The 17855-nt window shown below is 39.0% G+C and overlaps 1 protein-coding gene across 4 annotated transcripts in view; it reads right to left on the reverse strand.

The window, feature by feature from the left end:
- Positions 1-7629: 7629 nt before the first annotated feature.
- The window catches only part of MMS22L (MMS22 like, DNA repair protein), a 97471-nt gene continuing 87245 nt past the window's right edge, over positions 7630-17855 (reverse strand). For all 4 annotated transcript variants that reach the window (XM_027633938.1, XM_027633939.1, XM_027633935.1 and 1 more), the window contains exons 21-25: positions 16265-16476; positions 13747-13913; positions 12261-12357; positions 10935-11102; positions 7630-8709 (exon numbers count right to left, since the gene is read on the reverse strand). In XM_027633938.1, the coding sequence (XP_027489739.1) occupies positions 8625-8709; positions 10935-11102; positions 12261-12357; positions 13747-13913; positions 16265-16476 (729 nt within the window). In that variant the 3' untranslated portion in view covers positions 7630-8624. The remainder of the gene's footprint in view (positions 8710-10934; positions 11103-12260; positions 12358-13746; positions 13914-16264; positions 16477-17855) is intronic.

Raw genomic sequence — 17855 nt, forward strand, 5'->3', positions numbered from 1 at the left:
TCATGGAACATCACCTTTCCTTTTCCAGTACTTATCAGGTTAGAATGTTTTATGGATTTTTTTTGCTAAGCTTTCTCACTCTCATTGCCTAGAGAAGATGTGCAGCTGCACTGTCTTTGCCTGTTGTGCTGACTTGAGTTGCTAACATTGCCTCCCTCTGAGCACCAAACAAGCCTACATCCAGGCAGTACTTTTCTCTATACTGGGTGAAAGCTGTATAGGCTGTACATCAAGATATATTTTAGTTTCTTGGTTTAATTTGTTTGATCTCCTGAAAATCTGCATGCAAGGGACAGCTCTCCTAACAGGCCATTTACAATTTAGAAATTGTTTTCCTGTGTGGGCTGCAGGGCCCAAAGCCTGCAAGTATTCAAACTTTGACTTATGTGGCAGGCATACTTTCAGGTATACAAACATATTACGTCTCATTCTCAAGAGCAGGGTGGCTAAAATAATCAAAATGTGTGTGCAGGGGCTTTGAGCCTCATCCTGGACTTATCACACCAGGTAGGTGATCAGCTTTCGCTCTGGGGGCAGAACTGACATATACCTCCTATTTTGTAGGTGGTGGGAGGATTAATTTCTCAGCCTTTGTAAAGCCCAGTGCACTTCTGGCAGTAGTGCAAAGTATGAATTTGTATGCCTCAACTTAGTTTGGAGGCCTTTATTTCTAGGCCTCATAGCTTACCACAGCTCCAGCTGTGGAATAATTTCTAAATTGCTGCTCCTGGAGAACAAGGGGAGGGATTACGATGGATCTGGCCAACTGAGCGGTGACAGAAAGGAGCAACAGGGCCCCGCTTTGGGGAGGGGGGGGGGGGGGGGGCACAGCTTCCTTATGCAAAGCAGCATGTGCCTCTTGGTTCGAGGTCTGAAAGGCAAGAAAGTTATTTATCATGTTTGTTCTGCCCTTTAGACACTTTTACTGCTCCACTTGTTATCACCAATTGTCTGTACTGTGAATAGCAGTTTTAAACAGCTGCGCAATCGCATTATATTAGTTAGGGGTACCTCTGCCACAGAGCCTCAGGACAACACATATGCTCTTATTAGTGTCAGGATTCTGCTCTGGCTCTTAATCATCCGGCTCCACTGATTACTGACAAGTCCCTCTTAGCCTCCAAGTTTTTGTGCCACACTTTCCTTTCCTATCTGTGTCCTTTTGCTTTTGTTGCAGGACCTACAAGACAGAAGGGGATGCTTTACTGCCTCTTAAGTCAGAAAATACCACATAGCCCTTGGCAGTTGAGCAAAACCTGGTTAGTTATTGCCAGGTAAGAAAAGAACGGTGTGGATGCAAGAGCAGACAGAGAGCATCCTGCTGTGGCTGAGGGGTCTCAGCTGGGGAGGAGCTGGGGTGGGAGAACAAGGATGGCTTCACCTGCCACCTGCCGCTGTGCAGGACTCCAGGCTGCAAAGGCTGCCCAGTGAGCTAAAGGTTCTCAATCACCATGTCCTCATTTTGCCATCTTTCCACTGAGTGTCTCAGGCTTCTGAAACTGCCACAGTTGCAGGTTCCTGTGTGTGAGCTCCAGATCTGCCTCTAAATTTTGTGCCATTTTTGGCAAACATACAACTCTGAACCCAACCTTTGTCCCTACCCAGCCTAGTGTTTTGATACATACCTCTGACATGCAGTTTAGCTCAGTTTTTCCACAAAGCCTTAAAGCTGTCCAGAATAAGAATATTTCCATGCTTGCTGGTTCTGTTACCAGAGAGTCTGATCAGCGCAGTGTGAGAGCTGATGCCAACACAAGTCTTTCATCCAGCTGGGAGTGTGCAAGGTAATGGGGCAGTTTGCAACCAGGGGGAACTCCCAGTGCTTCAGGGAAGGTGTCCTTACAAGTCAGTAATGTAGCAGCAGTTACTGACTGCTGAGTTTGGAAGACAGTGTAATTCCATGCCCTGAAGTCCTTAGATTTACACATTACAGCTACTTAAATTTGCAGCTAACACTTTTGGGCCACAAGGTCCTGAAAGCTGTACTAAAGAGCTGTTCCCCAATCTCCTCTTTTGGGCCACTCCCATAATTAGTAATATTCAATCCTTTATATAGCATACTTAACCTTCGAGTCCTAAAATGTGTTAACAGCTCTTCTTAGCTATAAATAACCACAAAGACATCAGCTGCTTTGTGCTTTTCATCTAAAAAATAACCTGTTTCCACAAGCAGCAGCACCAACAGCGTCTTCTGCCCCTTTAGTGTCTCTTGAGCATTTCACACCCAAGTGCTGACCAAAGACAGACTCACATGTTATGAGCCAGTCTGCAACAATTCCATTTCTGTGCACTAATGGTTTTGTAATCCTTGCATTTCTAGTTGTGGCTTATGACTTTCTTCTTAATTTAGCAGCTTTTGGGCAAAGTACCTGACTCTCAGAATAGCTGAAACTTCTGTAACTCTTTTTCCTTTAAGTTTTGCCTTCCCCAGTTACCCTCCCCCAGACCTGTACAGACACTTAGTACATCAGTTGCAGAATCATGGAGAAAGAGATAATTGAATATTCACACATGCAGAAACAACACAGGCAGAATGTGGAACAATGTGGAAACAAGCGCGAAAAGAGGCGGCATCTGTTTATTGAAAATTAGAATGTAGAATAAATTAAGAGGGCAAGGTTAAAACACTTCATCTGCAGGCAGAGTTTGTAGGGGAGGAAGACTTTGCAGGAAGTTTAGCACATAGACCATATAAAAGGCTTATGTAGTTTTATTTTTGCAAAATGGATTTCCCTTACCCCCCCCCCAAGGACATGTTACAGAGGGATAAAGTGTCCACATAAAGAATAGTTTTCCAATAGAGATGATTATATATAGCTGTTTCACAGTAATGCCAGAATTAAAATGCTTAAAATGTTAATGTTGCAATGCTTCAAGTACTGAAGAACAGAGTAAGTATTTTTAGCAATACCCTCAATTCATGTAAGTGAATGCTGTGCTAATTTTTCCACCAGTGCCTATGCAGGTCATGCTGGGCCTTTCTAAAACAAATAAGAAATTTAAGCTTGCATTTTTAATGCCTGTTTTGGTGTCGTTCTGCAAGGGGGAGGGTAGATTCAAGATGGTGTTTGATGGACAGGAAGATGCAGTGAAGTTGGTTGTGACATGGAATTACTCTGCTGACATTTCCAAAGGCCTGTAAAGATACCACATCTATGAATACAGGGTCTGAGTTTTTACAATTTTTTTTTGTTGTTCTATACATACCTTCACACTTTATATATTAAGCCTGCAAAAAAGGTTTACCATTTTAAAGCGGCTCAAATAGGCAAAAGCCATATCCTAGTCATTCATCATAAAACAAGCTTAATTATGCTAGGACATATTGACACTGCATCAGATTTTTAATCTTCAACATAATTTTATAACCATTGCTAACAGATGGGCTGATTACACTGAATTTGAGTTTTAAATAATAGTTAGAAATTCTAAAATATGATTAAACTGAAAATACCCATTGCATACATAATTTTCAAAAGCTACTGAAAGAAGGAAAACCAGAGCACAATAAAACCTCTTTTCTGTTTCCCGAAGGAAATACGTTGCATTTAAGTGGACAGTTATCAGAGTTCCTTAAATGGCCAAGCAGTGCATGCTATTGGCAGCTCCTCTTCTGTGCAATTACAACAGATATGCAGAACCTTATTCTTTCTATAGGCCTGCTGCTCTTATTCCAGCATAAAAGGTGTGAATTTTTCTATTTCAGAAGCTATTTTATTGAAACAAGTGCCTTCTCTCTCTCTATTTTTTTTGTCATTGAAAATGAAAGCAAGGAGTAACTTAAATTACCGTGTTTCTGCTCTTTAATAACAATAACACATGAGGAATTTTTATAAAATAGAGGTACAACTTTGTGGGACTAATGGAAGTTGCATGTGAATTCTGAACAGAAGGTGTCTTTTTTTATGTTATTATTTTAAGGTTACTAAAGGGAAGATAAGCCAGACTTCTCTCTGTCTGCCATTGTTCATAATATGCTGGACATCTGTTTCATAGCACAAGGATGATAATGGGTCAGAGGTGACTGGTATCCTGAATTCTGGAATAGGAAAAATATAAAAATGAAATACTGTCTATTGAGATCTCAGTTCTATATATTGCAGAAAGAAAAGGGTATAGTAGTCCTCTTTTATCCTGGAACAGTGCTCTGGCCAATGACATCAGCAAAGAAAATGCTCACAAGGCTCATGCCCACTGTTCTTCAGACAGGTCTCCTGTCAGCAGGAAGACACTGGTCACAAACTATGCACCAGGCTTGGGGGAAAAAAAGCTTACTGAAATTAAATATTTTGTTAAAACTCCACTGACAAACAGCAATCCCATAGTTACAAGTAATTGATTAAGATTTCTGCTAATTTTGGCTGGAGTAGAGTTAATTTTTTTCACAGTGGATGGTATGGGGCTGTGTTTTGGATTTGTGCTGAACACAGGGTTGATAGTATAGAGATGTTTTTGTTACTGTTGAGCAGGGCTTACACAGAGCTAAGGCCTTTTCTGCTTCTCATACTACCATGCTGGTGAGAAGACTGGGAATGTTTGGGAGGCTGGGAGCAGACACAGCTGGGACAGATGACCCCAACTGACCAAAGGGATATTCCATACCATATGACATCATGCTCAGTATATAGAGTAGGGGGAGGAAGAGGGGGACATTTGGAGTGATGGCATTTGTCTTCCCAAGTAACTGTTACATGTGATGGGGCCCTGCTCTCCTGGAGATGGCTGAACACCTGCCTGCCCATGGGAAGGACTGAATTAATTTCTTGTTTTGCTCTGCTTGTGTGCACAGCTTCAGCTTTTCCTATTAAACTGTCTTTTATCTCAACTCATGAGTTTTCTACCTTTCACACTCTTAATTCTCTCCCCAGTCCCACTGGTGGGGGAGTGAGTGACTGACTGCATGGTGCTTGGCTGCTGGCTGGGCTTAAACCATGACAACATTCAAAATGGCTTAATGCCACTAGCTTTTCATTATATGGAAGAGTTTGAATGCTGAAATTTCTCTGAACTAGGTACTCTGGCTACAACTTTATTTTCAGCATCTCTTCTCCATCAGTTGCAGAATTTACAACTGCAGTAAATGTCTGTCTACGACGGATTAGTGGGAGGGGGAGACCTTCAGGCTCTGGGTGCCAGCCCATTACCTGGAAGGTGAATGCTCTTCCCCCCTGCCCCCCCCACGTGGCCTGATAACCCCGTAAGGAGCTCACAGACCACCAGGGAGAGACGGACGAAAGAGGAAGTTTATTGTGGGGTAGGGGTTTATAAGGCTTTTAGGAGGGTCAAAAGGGGACCAATCACAAGTTCAGGGTCACATAGGAAAAAACCAATCAGGTAAAGAGTCAACAACCAATAGGAAGGGGTTAACAAAGGCCAATGAGAAACACCTCAGGACATCTTCCCAGGACACTCCTGTATGGGAGACAAGTCCCTCACAGGGGGTGTCGGGAAAAGGGAGCAGTGACTTTGCAAAAAAGCAAAAGCCATTTTGAAACCTGTTTAAACCACATTAAAAACTTCTGTTTCTATAACATTTGAGCTGTTTTCTTTTTCTTCACTAGTCCATCTCTGGCAGGACTTCTTCCATCCTACATATGGCAAATCCATTGCCACATCTGTCCTTGCAAGCAGTGTTACTTTTAGACAACATACTGTGAGAGACCCTTTCCTTCCAAAAAGTAAAATGCTGCCCTAGTGCTACAAAAATGCAGGCCAAAGGAAGAGCCTATAATAGCAGAAATCAGGCTGCCACTTCATGGTGACACTTCAGGATCAAAATTGTGGCAATATAAAGCTGTCTGGATTGGTGACCTCTTAGTACAGTCAGCCTGCTCACCTGCAGCGTGTGGCTTTGGCACATCAGATCTGACTTTAACTCAGACCAAAGCAGTCTCTAACGCACTGTCTTGCACCCAACAGTGCTTTGCCTTTCAGCCCTTTGCTAATACTGAATGCTTCTGTGAGACAGCAGGTTGATGATCAGCACTGCCTTCTGCAGCAGCATGTGTGGGCAGGTGCTGGCTGGAAAGAAGAGAATGAAGGAAGGAAGGTACGGTTGTTAGGAATCGTGTTGCTCCAAGCCTGTGAGAGGACACAGAAGCCTGAATGAGCTGGGTAAAAGAAGAATTGCAGCAGTGTCCATCTGTCCAAATGTAGTAAGATAGGTAATGTTTGAATATTTTAGCAAACACATCAACAAAGTCTGTAAATCATAGAATGGTTTGTCTTGGAAGGGTCCTTTAAAGGTCATCTAGTCCAACCCCCCTGCAATAAACAGGGGCATCTTCAACTGGATCAGGCTGCTTAGAGTCTCATGCAACCTGACCTTCAATGTTTCCAGGGATGGGGCATCTACTATCTCTCTGGGAAACCTGTTCCAGTGTTTCACTAACCTCATCGTAAAAAAATTTCTTCCTTAAAACCAGTCTGAATCTACTCGCTTTTAGTTTTTTAACCAAACTGTTCATATGTAAAATATTACAGAAAGGTTTAATTTAAATAATGTTCATTGTCTTAAGCAGCTTTTATACAGACAGCATCTAACAAGACATAACATATAATTTCATTTTCAGGTTTTTTTTTTCTATACTGTACTTAAAATCAGGATTTTCTTCTTTCCTCCTAATTGGTTTTGGATTGTTGTTTTGGTGTATACTTGGTAAGTCAGCCTAGTCTAGCACTCTGCAAGCCTTCCTCTCATTAATATTATCAGAACTATCAGTCATATCTGCAAATGTCCATACCAAATAAATAGACCAAACCAGATTGCCCATTTGGCAGTGCTTGATGAATATGATGCAAAATGCAGTATTTCTGCTCACATTAACTTTGTGACAGAGAAGAATGATAATTTCCAAACTGTTTAAATTAGTTTCTCATGCACCAGAAGCTGCTGTGCATTTACATAAAATCCTGTTGCTTTTTCAGAAACTTCCAACCACTAGAGATAGTATTAAATATGTCTTTAACAACCTACTAAACACATCATTAAATGCTTTGTTATAATATCTGCTCCATCCTTTAAAAGTCACAGTTTTTACTTTCAGGAAGTAATACTACAGTAAGGCACTTGTTCTGTAATCTACTGGGTGGTAGGACTCAAATCTCAAAGATATCTCAATCTCTCTTTGGGGGGGGGGGGGGGGGATTTTTTTTTTTTTTTTTAAAGGAAAAAGCATTTTAGCAGCACAGTCCTCCTGAGATGAATAAAGCTCCTCCCAGGTACAGAAGCTTACAAGAAGCTACAATGCAAATTCAGTAAGTCACTTTCATAATGAAAAGAACCTCTATGTTCTGCACTATTAAGTAGCCTAAAGAGGCTTTTAGTTACTGCATTATCTGAAGTACCGATAGCTGATTTAGGCAAGAAGATTATCTAGTTCAACTTGATAAGATTACTGTAACGAAAGAGGAGCGGTTCTGAACAAGATTTTAGGGATTTTTGTGGAGCTATTAGACACAAAAGTAATCTTTCCTTCCCATTAACACTGTAAAGTTAAAATGTGAGTAACTTTAAAAGTAAGAGCCTGTTCACCAGTGTTGCCGTGAAGGGCAGATTTACCACTCTCAAAGTCCAGTAAGTAGTTTCAGAAATACTGATTATCTAGGGAAGTGAAAAATGTGGATACAACAGCCATTAATAAAAGTTCCTTGAGAACTTTAGAGAACAAAAATGTAGAAAAAGTTACAGAGCTAGATCTATCCCGGAAAGATCAATAACACAGCAAAATAGTTGAAAATCCAACTTTTCAGGCAAACAGGAATAATGACTAGCCTATGATCAAATTAGAAGTTTATCCTCTCTTCTTTTTCCCTCACACTTAGTCTAAGTTAAGTGGATAATTAACAGTGTCATGGCTAATGAAAAGATCATAGGATCCCTGGAAATTATGGATTAATTTTAGGAACATAGTATTGAAAAGGGAGAGAATGGGAAATCTGAACCTACCTTTTTTTATATTACCCACAAAGACAACAGAGAAATTTTACACTGGAATCTGAAAGACTTAAATGTTTTAATACAGGTGGAAGGTTAAGACAACTATATACATTCTGTGCAACATAAGCACAAGCTCTCTCTCTTAACAACGCTATACTGGCACAACATCAACATCATCATACTGGCAGAACTCCCAGTGAATACACTGCATTCAACAAGTTCAGTACTAGAGAGCACAGGTTTTTCTTATTCTGCTAAAATAATAAATTAGGAAGTACAAAGTTAAGATTTTCTTATGGACAGACTGAATAAGATTTTTGAAAGTACACTGTTAAGAGGGACAGGTCTCAATGTGAACCGAGTTGTGAAATTAATTCTTTGAAATCCTGTCTTGTATGTTGCAATAGAGGCTCTGTTCATACAGACATTTAAATATGTAATAAATTAGCTGTATCTTTCAGTCGCCATCCATCAGTATATTAAGTTAATCTTCAGATGCATGACAATATTAAATACCACAGAAATTTTTCAAATTAATACATAAATTGGGGGAAAAAACCAACCACAAAATTGATAAATGTATTTCCATTGTAAGATAAAGAACTTGTCTACTGTGTCGTAGAGTATAGTTTTAGGTATTGACAGTGTCACAACATCCAAGAGGAAAGAATTAATCACCAGCACACTACTCATCTGTCTCATTTTCCAGTTTTTGTATCTCATTTTGTCCAGCCTCTGCGAGGTAAGATAAGAGTCTTTTATAGGCTTCTCTGTTGAGAAAAAAACCAACAAAACAAACAAGAAAAATGTAACACATTACTTAAACACATCCTAGGAGTAAAAGCACATAATTCCCAAAATCATTGTTTACATATCAGGATATTAAAACATGGGAGCTACCCCCACCTATTCAACTGTTTTGTTTGCTGTGAATTTTTTACTATGGACAGATTGGAAGAAGGATAAGAATTGCATTGCTCATGACTAGAAGTGTAGTGAAGATGCCTAGAAGTCTACTTGTTTAGTAAACTGCTGTGAAATAGAAATTCTTCATTTTAAAAGGCTTAGATGAGATCAGCATTCAGACTTCATCAGGTATGCTCTCTCATTTCTGCCTAAGAAATTTCTGACTCACACCACAGCCCAGTGATGTGAGCCAATGGCACTAAGGTGCAGGCTGGCACTAACACAGATTTAGACCAACATCCTCAACCAAGGACAACGACTGTTTTAAAATAAACCTGGAATTCAGAAGGGAACTGTCACTCAAGTGGATTTTCCAGAAGAGTGCATATGTGTTGATGAGACTTTTCACCTTAAGTTCATTCTAATACTCTCCAACCTAGACAATATAATTATAGTTAAGGTACTGTCTCTGACACTTAGGTATTTTCTAATTACGTATTCTTGTCATGAAATATCAACTTGAGCAAACAAAACTGAAGTTTTCATACTAGTTCTCTGCAATAACAACACTGGACATCAGCACTATAATGCAACTTCTGAACTTCACTTCTTTTATATATACCTGGGTTTGCACTTCTGTGTCTACAGTAATTGCACAGAATATATTAATACAATGTTATTTAGTGGTCGGGACTAAAGAGAGAAAATCAGGTATTAGTGTTCTTACAATAAAATGCTCATGGATCACCTCAGACTGCTGCATCATGGAGCATATTATAAATACAAATTATTAATACAAAACATCGACAACAAATTAGATAATACACAGTTTTAAGTGATGAGGCTAAAAAAAATGTAATCAGTAATCTCCAAGAATATATTTCAGGAAGCTTAAGCAACCTGCATTCCTTCAGTATTTTACAGATTGTGGGATGAATTTTACCATAATAACAGAATTTAACAACAAAAAAAAATATGAAAAGCAGATAGTATGGAAATCCTGCATATAATGGTACATTCAGCTGACCCTGGCTGAATTCTCTTAAATAAAAGCAGATGTATTTGTTGGTACCGGATAATAAAAAGTGAATAATACAATTACAAATAAGTTAAATATATTTTTCGTTAAATGGAAGATTAAAACCTTGTGACTACCCTTTAGAGTCTCATGGGTTACATCTTGCACAACTCTGTCTTTTGGACTTGTTATAGTCCCGGCTCTGCCAACACACACCTTAAAACTTCCCCAGGGTGAAGTGTCACTAGAATCCTAGCCTTTGACTAGTCCCAGGATGTGCATTAATGCAAACACTGGGGCCAGGTCCCATCCCAGACAACACGGAGAGTTCAAGGGCAGCCTTCCAGTGAGCAGTGCTAATAGGAGAAGCCCTTTTGGCTTGAGTGCCACACTAGGCAGAGCTTCCTGGAGTTTTGTAACAGTATTCGTATAGAGGTGCTGAAAGTTCAGTGCTGCATCTGCACCTAGAGACACCACACTGTGCAAAGCTGCTCCCCTCATGTACCATTTCCACCTAATGCCAGATGGATTCACAAGTCAAATATTTCTGTCCTAAGTTCTTGGGGCAAGTGGAGGAAGTATGAGTCTGCTGTGCCTTTTGGAGCCAGCCTTTTCTGGACACTGACAACTCTTCTATGTTTAGATTATGAGAGAACTCCTGAAATTAAGCTATGGGTATTTCTTTTCCAAGCATCTCAGATCATACTTGAATATACTATAATTTTACATATGACCCATAAAGTCCTCTAAAACAGGGACTGGTAGGAAAATTATTTGGGGCAGGAATTCTTTATTCTATTTTGCAACATACAGTGGAGCGAGCAGAGGCAACGTGGCTTCACATAAATTCTGCTGAGGTGTGCAGACCCTAGTATCAAAACATCTCTGGAAATATTTAGCAAATACAGATGGCTTAAAACCACAAAATGCTTGAGAGTTAAGGCAGATTTCTGGCTGAACATCCTTAAAAAATGACTCATTATCTGTGCTGCTGTCATAAAACTGCTTTTTTTCACAAGAATAAACCTCTACTGCTCATTGTCAAAAACCAAAATTAAATAAAAATCAAACCTCTGTGCAGCATTTCTTCCAAGACCTTGTTTGTACTCCAAATCCTTCAGAGACTGTGTGATTGTGGGAATCAGGCTGGTAACCAACATCTGATCCAAGACTGCCACTGTTTCTAGTATGCTGAAAACCCGGTGATCATAGACAGCGGTATAATCCTGGATAAACTGCCTGAGGGGGACATAGAGGCATTTAATGCAGGGTCAAAACTAGATGCAGAGAACATGCCAAGAACAACTGGAGAGTCTAATCAGAACAAGCAATCTAGCTGCATGACAATTTTCATATTGTTACACTGGAATACACTACTTGGGATACTTTGTTTAAACAAAGCTATGCTTTTGAAGCTTAATGCTAAAAACCCCACACGTTTATCTTTAAGCAAATTGGCAGATTCTGCTGCTGTTACACCAGGGATGACTTGTTCCAAAGCACTGCACTTTGTAGTGTGTCTGAATGCAAAATGAAAACATGTATTTATTATTTAATAAATAATATTTGTAAGGAAAAAAGATGAACAAGAGTTCTAGATTCAAATCTGCAGAAATCACATTGGCATTTCTTGTAAGGCTCCACTGGACCTTCAGCAGGGTAGACTGCAGGATGGAAGCACACTCATTTGCCTTCCTGAGGGTTTGAGGTCTTACAAGATCACAGATTACATTCAAATCAGAAGTAACACCCTAGGGATGACACATCCCATGGAGGTGATGAAATCAGGTACAGACTGGCATGCCCACAAACATCCATTCTTATTTTGGAGAGTCTCTCTGAAGCTTTCATCTAGACCTGACCTAATACAGCAGCAGTGCTTAAGGACTGCAGAATGTCTTCAGGTGTCAAGTCACGCAGCTCTTCTACTGTATCCATGTTAGAAACAGGATTCATTTTGCATAAATATGGAATAAGCATAATTTACATTATCATTGTTGCAAAAGCAAATAAAAAAGCTAAGCTTGCTATATGAAGATTTGATCTCCATTATATGCACTTCAAATTAGGCACCCACATCTTTCACAGCACCTAACGCTGACCATCACCATTTCTAAGGAGTTTTTCCCATTGCAGCAGCAACATACCTCCCTACTATATATCTTTGAAAACAGTACCTCATCCATAAGAAAGTAGGTATGTTTCCCTCTTCCATTTTTTTCCTCTGGCTTTTTGGCCAAGCTGTGTTCAAAACTAGTGCCAAAAGTACCATTACTTAAATACCATAAACAAGCAACAATGCAGTATGTTAAGGATAGTTAGCTATTTAAAAAAAACATGTTTGCTGTCAATCGGCTTGCAGTAGCTTCGCTGCCAATTGGCATATTTTCTGGTTACCTAAATACAGAAGTCAGCTGGGTGGCATGTTCTCCTCCTGACCCTGCTTGGCAGCCTTCTACCACGTTCTGTACAATGTCTGTAGATATTTTTTTAACTGTAAAAGAAAAAATCACAAGATTCACACAGAGCTCTTGAACTGACCATCTGGAGAATGTCTTTCATGAAGACTAAAATTTAAAATGAGAAGAAAAGGTTTCATTTTACTTTGATGTAAGTGAAATTACTGTGAAAGCAGTTAGATTGGCTATAAAGAACAGAATGAGTCACAGATTTATGCAAAAGTCTTATTTTCACCACTATTATCTTTTAAACATGCAGATTTTTAAGTATACAATGGTCTTTTTAAGTAAAAGTAAAGAGATACACACTTATTGGAAATAGAGATTTTATTTAAATGTAAGTTCTGTTTATATTCTTTAATCATTCCTATTTATTTAAAAGAAATGTAGTCATAGCATTATGTCCTGCCCTAAGTTACGTAGATCTAGTACTTTCAATGGTGAATATTGTTCTGAAATCCACCCTAACTTGTTTTTTAAGGGAAACAAACAAACAAACAAGCCTTCATTATTTTATTAATAATTGTTTTTAAATAGATACTCAAGTTGCAAGATACAGCTCTTCCTTTATAAAGGTGGAACTGGGCTGCAAGGACTTTTCTAGAAGGGTGTAGCAGAGGCCCATCCAGGCAGGCAGTGAGCTGGTGGCTACAGCAGCACAACACTTCCAGCACATTCTAATCCCCAGCCCATTGCAAGGTGGGTCCTCTCAGCTTCCAGCAGGTATGGCCATAATGGCAAAAGAGGGAAGAAAGTTGTGTGATGATTCAGCTAATTTCCTAAGCACGTCTTGTCCTTGAAACTGTTATAGGCCAGAATCAAAAAGTACTTTATTAGAGAAAATTCCCAGGAGAAGTCAGAAGTGAATCCCAATTTTGCTTAATGCCTCTACTAGCAGCTTATGCACATTCATTATATAATGATAAGGTGAACAGAGTGCTTCATTTTTTAAGAAGCTAAAAATAAAGAAGTTCTTGCTATGAAACAAAGCATGCTAAAAAAAGAAAGAAGAATCAAAGATGCCTTCGGAGAGCAACATGCTACTTTTAATCCATTTATAATACATCTATGGGGAGAACACACGCCAGTCTTACTTGGTATCAAAGTTTTAGGTGGAAGAAAACTTCCACAGTTGCCAAGTCTAGATGAGAAGGACAGGGAGAAAGGAAATGCTCTTTGAAGAAGAGATTTGAGAAGTTGATTGGTTCATCAGAGAGCAAAACAAGGTAGGACTTCTCTGCCTCAAAGAGAGAAGTCCCAGACCAGGCAGTGAAAAAAAAACCAAAAAAACTTGTCCAGTTTAGCTGGCCAGATGATCTTATTCACCTCATCTGAGAGTCTTAGATACTGGAATGAAAGATGCTCGGCAGTAAAAACATCCTACAGGTGTGGAGAGACGTACTTAAAGCAAACAAACAGCTCACCTTGTAGCTCATTAACCAATACCATGCATTTCAACACAGATGGGAGAACTAATTCAATGTCACACAGTTCAGTGCTCTGGGTTCTCTGAAGTACTTCAAGAATGAAAGCAAGAACGGAGGCCAAGCGAGGAGGTGGAGCATTGCCTTTGAACTGCATGTAGTTTTCACTGAGAAGACAAAGCAAACCAGAACGAAGTCTATAATTCGGTGTTTTTTCCATTCAATGCAAGCACCATATACCTTAAAATAACTGTAATATTTCAGCAGGAGGCCTATTACATAGATTTCTATCTTTATCTGGGCTCAAATAATGGATTCTATTTGTCTTAGTCTTAGCAACGACTCCCAATTTGTCAGAGGACAGTGATGACTTCTGTTGAGAGGGAAGTGAGAAATAAGAGCTATCATAATTACAGTTAAAAAGCCAAAGTGTGACTATAAAAGTTAAAATACAAAGGCAGCATCAGAGTTGAATAAATGAAGGAGTTGAGATTCTAAGATCCTAAACCAACATCCATAATGCAGCTGTTATTCAACTATGTTATTGAGCTTTTGTGCTTTTGTAAATTCACAGTCCAACTTGTGGTAATAGCTCTGCTGTTATACTGGTACTGTTATTTTATTTTTGACAAAAGTATGTTGTAATGGGACACCAATGACTGCTTTTGCTCTGACAGAATTAACATAATCATCTCCAGTATAAAATCTGGCATAAAGATAAAAGGCTGATCTGCAATAGGAGCAAATTTTAACATCACACACAGGGAGTGTTCCAATTCAAACACCTTGATTTGTTGTTTTTCCACAAAAGAATACAAGAATACAAACTACTGTTGGTTTGACATCAATTAATGAAATCTGAAGACAATAAGTTTAAATTGAAACATTCCAGACAGAAGAGTGCAGGTGAAAAGAATTGGTTCATTAGTCAGCAAGAACACTCCAAAAAACTTCAAAAAAAGCTTTTTAGATATTTAATATTAGTTACTGTTATCTACTCAAACAAGGCATGCATGTTTACTGAGCAATGCATCCATTAAAAAACCAGCATCATTATTAAAATTCAGTAAGGGGTGCTCTTACACCTTTCAAATGGAACCTGACTTTCAGAGCTCTGGGTACTTCATTGGACAGCTTCAGAGCACTGAAGTTATGTGTGTGACTAGGCAAATGAAAGCTGTAACAACTTTACTTCTATATTTCTTACATTATGTGGTCTTACTTTAATATTAGCAACTCTAAAATCTTCTATCCCATTAATTACTCTGAAAATTTCCCACATTTTTTTGGGGGTGCCCTTCCACTAAAAGTGGGGTGCTTTATTTTAGCTCTTTTATTGTAGCTCTGACATAATATACTCCTGAAGGTGTGGTTCCATTTCCTCTGTGTGGCAGCAATATATTGACTAGCTTCCATATGGCAAAGTGGCCAGAAAACTGTACCTATTTGTTTACAGACCCAGCAACTGCCTCCCGACCACCCAACAGTTTGCAAATCAGTGTTGCTCACTTCCTCCACATTCTTCCCAGATCCCTAAGGAATGTTTCACATCTTAAAAATCACCAAGTGCCATTACAGCTTTGGAACTTTCTTTCCGCTATCAATCTCAATGTTCACACATGCATGCACACATTCAAAACTAACTTAATTAAGGTGACAAAGTTTGAGTATATGTAAGTTAAAAACATGTCAGAAGTGAGATTGTGAAATCTTAATTCACTCCTCTAATATGTGACAATACAGACTTTACTTACAGGATTGCCTATTATATTTACTCAAGATCAACTCTGAAATTATTTTTTTAATCAATATGTATACACACTCTTTAACAAATAAAAGTCCAATTACCTTGGATATAAGCAATCACCTTGCATTCGATGGAGTTTAATTTCTTTCCCAACATGGACAAAAAGTATGAATTGTTCACTGTTCTGCAGTATACAAAACTAAGCTTCAACCTTTCAGCAGCAGAGACACAGATTTATAGCTGCTGTTGACACTGTGTGAGCAGTGACAGCACAGTGAACAAGTACTGTCTCCCTGTCTCTATGTCTTCCTCTTCCCACAGCCTCAGTTTTCCATTTCCCCCGGGTAGCTGGCACACCTGTGTATACCCTGACACTTACAGAGCAATGAGGCCCCCCCATGCACAGGTAACTGTGGCAGCTATAAAGCACTACACCTCTGTGACCCTAAATACAGTCTGAGACACAAATGTATGATGATGCATATTGGAATGTAATTCTTCTAGAAAATTACTTCCTTTTCATGTGACCTCAGGCAATAGTTTTTCTTATGGCCTAGAACCTTTATCCTTAATTACTGTCTCACAAGTCTTTCCAATTTTACTCTCCTGATGTATACACGCTGTCGTTCCTTTGCTCCCTGCCCAGTAACTCACAGGCTCTTCCTATAGCCACACTATCAGTTAACTGTGAAGAAAACAGAGGCATTCCCTCTCTAATTAGCTATTTCTGAAATCTGAATAAATGATGTTTTTTACTTCACTAGTCCTTACCTTATGACATGCAAAGTGGTCTTCCGTAGACGGAGCATCTGTGGGGCTGTAATGGAACTGCATAAAGCAGTCAGCATAGGATGCTGTCCAGTACCAGGCACAGTTGGAGAAGAAGGGAGAAATCGTCCAAAATAGTGTCGAATAATGCTCCCAAGGAGTTGATTTAAATAGGCACCCTGTGTTTGAGACTGACAGCATATGAAGGACAAGCCCTGTAGAAGAAAATTATAGAAAGTGAGAAATTGAATAAATTTTTTAACAATACTTTTGAATAAATCTTTAGCAACTGTAGGCTAAATACACACTACACGCTGCATAAACTGCTGCACACAGAGTAACTACTGCCTGTTGAATAAGCATCAGTAATTTGTTGCAGATATGACAGTCTGCAAATGAAGACAGAGGCAGGTAAGGCTTGCAAAAGAGAGAAAAATCTTTTACTAGATTAATTAATATATTGGAAGATAAGCTTTGGGACACGCAAGTTCCCTTTCAAATTTAAAATAAAACTTTGGGATTTCAGACCTGAGAACGTTTCTGTGCCCGAAAGCTCCTTATTTCTTTTTCAATCCTGTATGTGGTCTATCGAAGTATATCAGTCAGGTAAGATTTAAGAAGAGAGAGAAAGAATAAATACCTCACTTTTTGTACAGGACAGTGTGAAATTCTTGTATGAATGATATAGCAGAAAAATGAGCACTTAGAATTGAGCTCCAACAACAAGAAATTTGCTCGTAGTCTGAAAAAATTAGGGTAAATTAGGCACCATTTATAAGGGATTTAGAGTGGGTATTAAACTCTGTTTAAGATAAGGCTAAAACTGTTGTTATTCATCCAATATAAGCTATATTGATCCAGAGAAAAATCTATAATGAAAGTACTTGCTCAGAAAGTGCTTATCTGAACACTACCTGTAGTTACACAACATATACATGATCCATCCCTGAAAAAAAGAGTAGTACTCTTACTAGTATGAGTTGCCATAAGAGGAAGTTAAGAACTTGTTTCCTTCCCCCTGATTCCTGAGAGAAAGAAGAACAAATCACTAAGAAAAAAATAAACTCCCCTGATCTTCCATCTCAAGGGTCACAGTCAGCAGCACAAACAGAAGCCTCTTGAGAATAGTTTTGTCCAACAAGAATAATGATGTAAAGCAAGGTCAAGCACAACAGTACTTCAAACTTCTATTAGACTCCAGTTTTGGTAGAAGGAGTATCTGCCTGAATATTTATGGTTGCTAAGGTAAATTAATACCCCCTAATATAGGAATGAACAGTTCAAGTTAAACTGCTTTTGTTCCCAGATACTGACAAAGAGTATTTCTGTAGCTTTTTGAATAGAGTCCCTCCCCAAAAACATTTTCCTCTATACCTGTCTGTGGGAATGTGACAGAACAATTGTTTCAGGAAAATGCAGGCTGAGACACAGCTGAGGGTCTTGAAATGGGGAGTTCCCACTTTTGGTTCCACAGTAAACAAATACAGGAAACATGAGATTTCAAGAAATGAGGCACTTCACTACCTGCCTGAAGACTTGCTGTAGGTGGCTCTCTTGAACGCAGATTTGTTGCATTAAGGATTTAACTTCACAC

The sequence above is a fragment of the Corapipo altera genome, unplaced genomic scaffold, assembly GCF_003945725.1.
Source record: "Corapipo altera isolate COAL_440 unplaced genomic scaffold, ASM394572v1 2b, whole genome shotgun sequence".
NCBI classification, from domain to species: Eukaryota; Metazoa; Chordata; class Aves; order Passeriformes; family Pipridae; genus Corapipo; species Corapipo altera.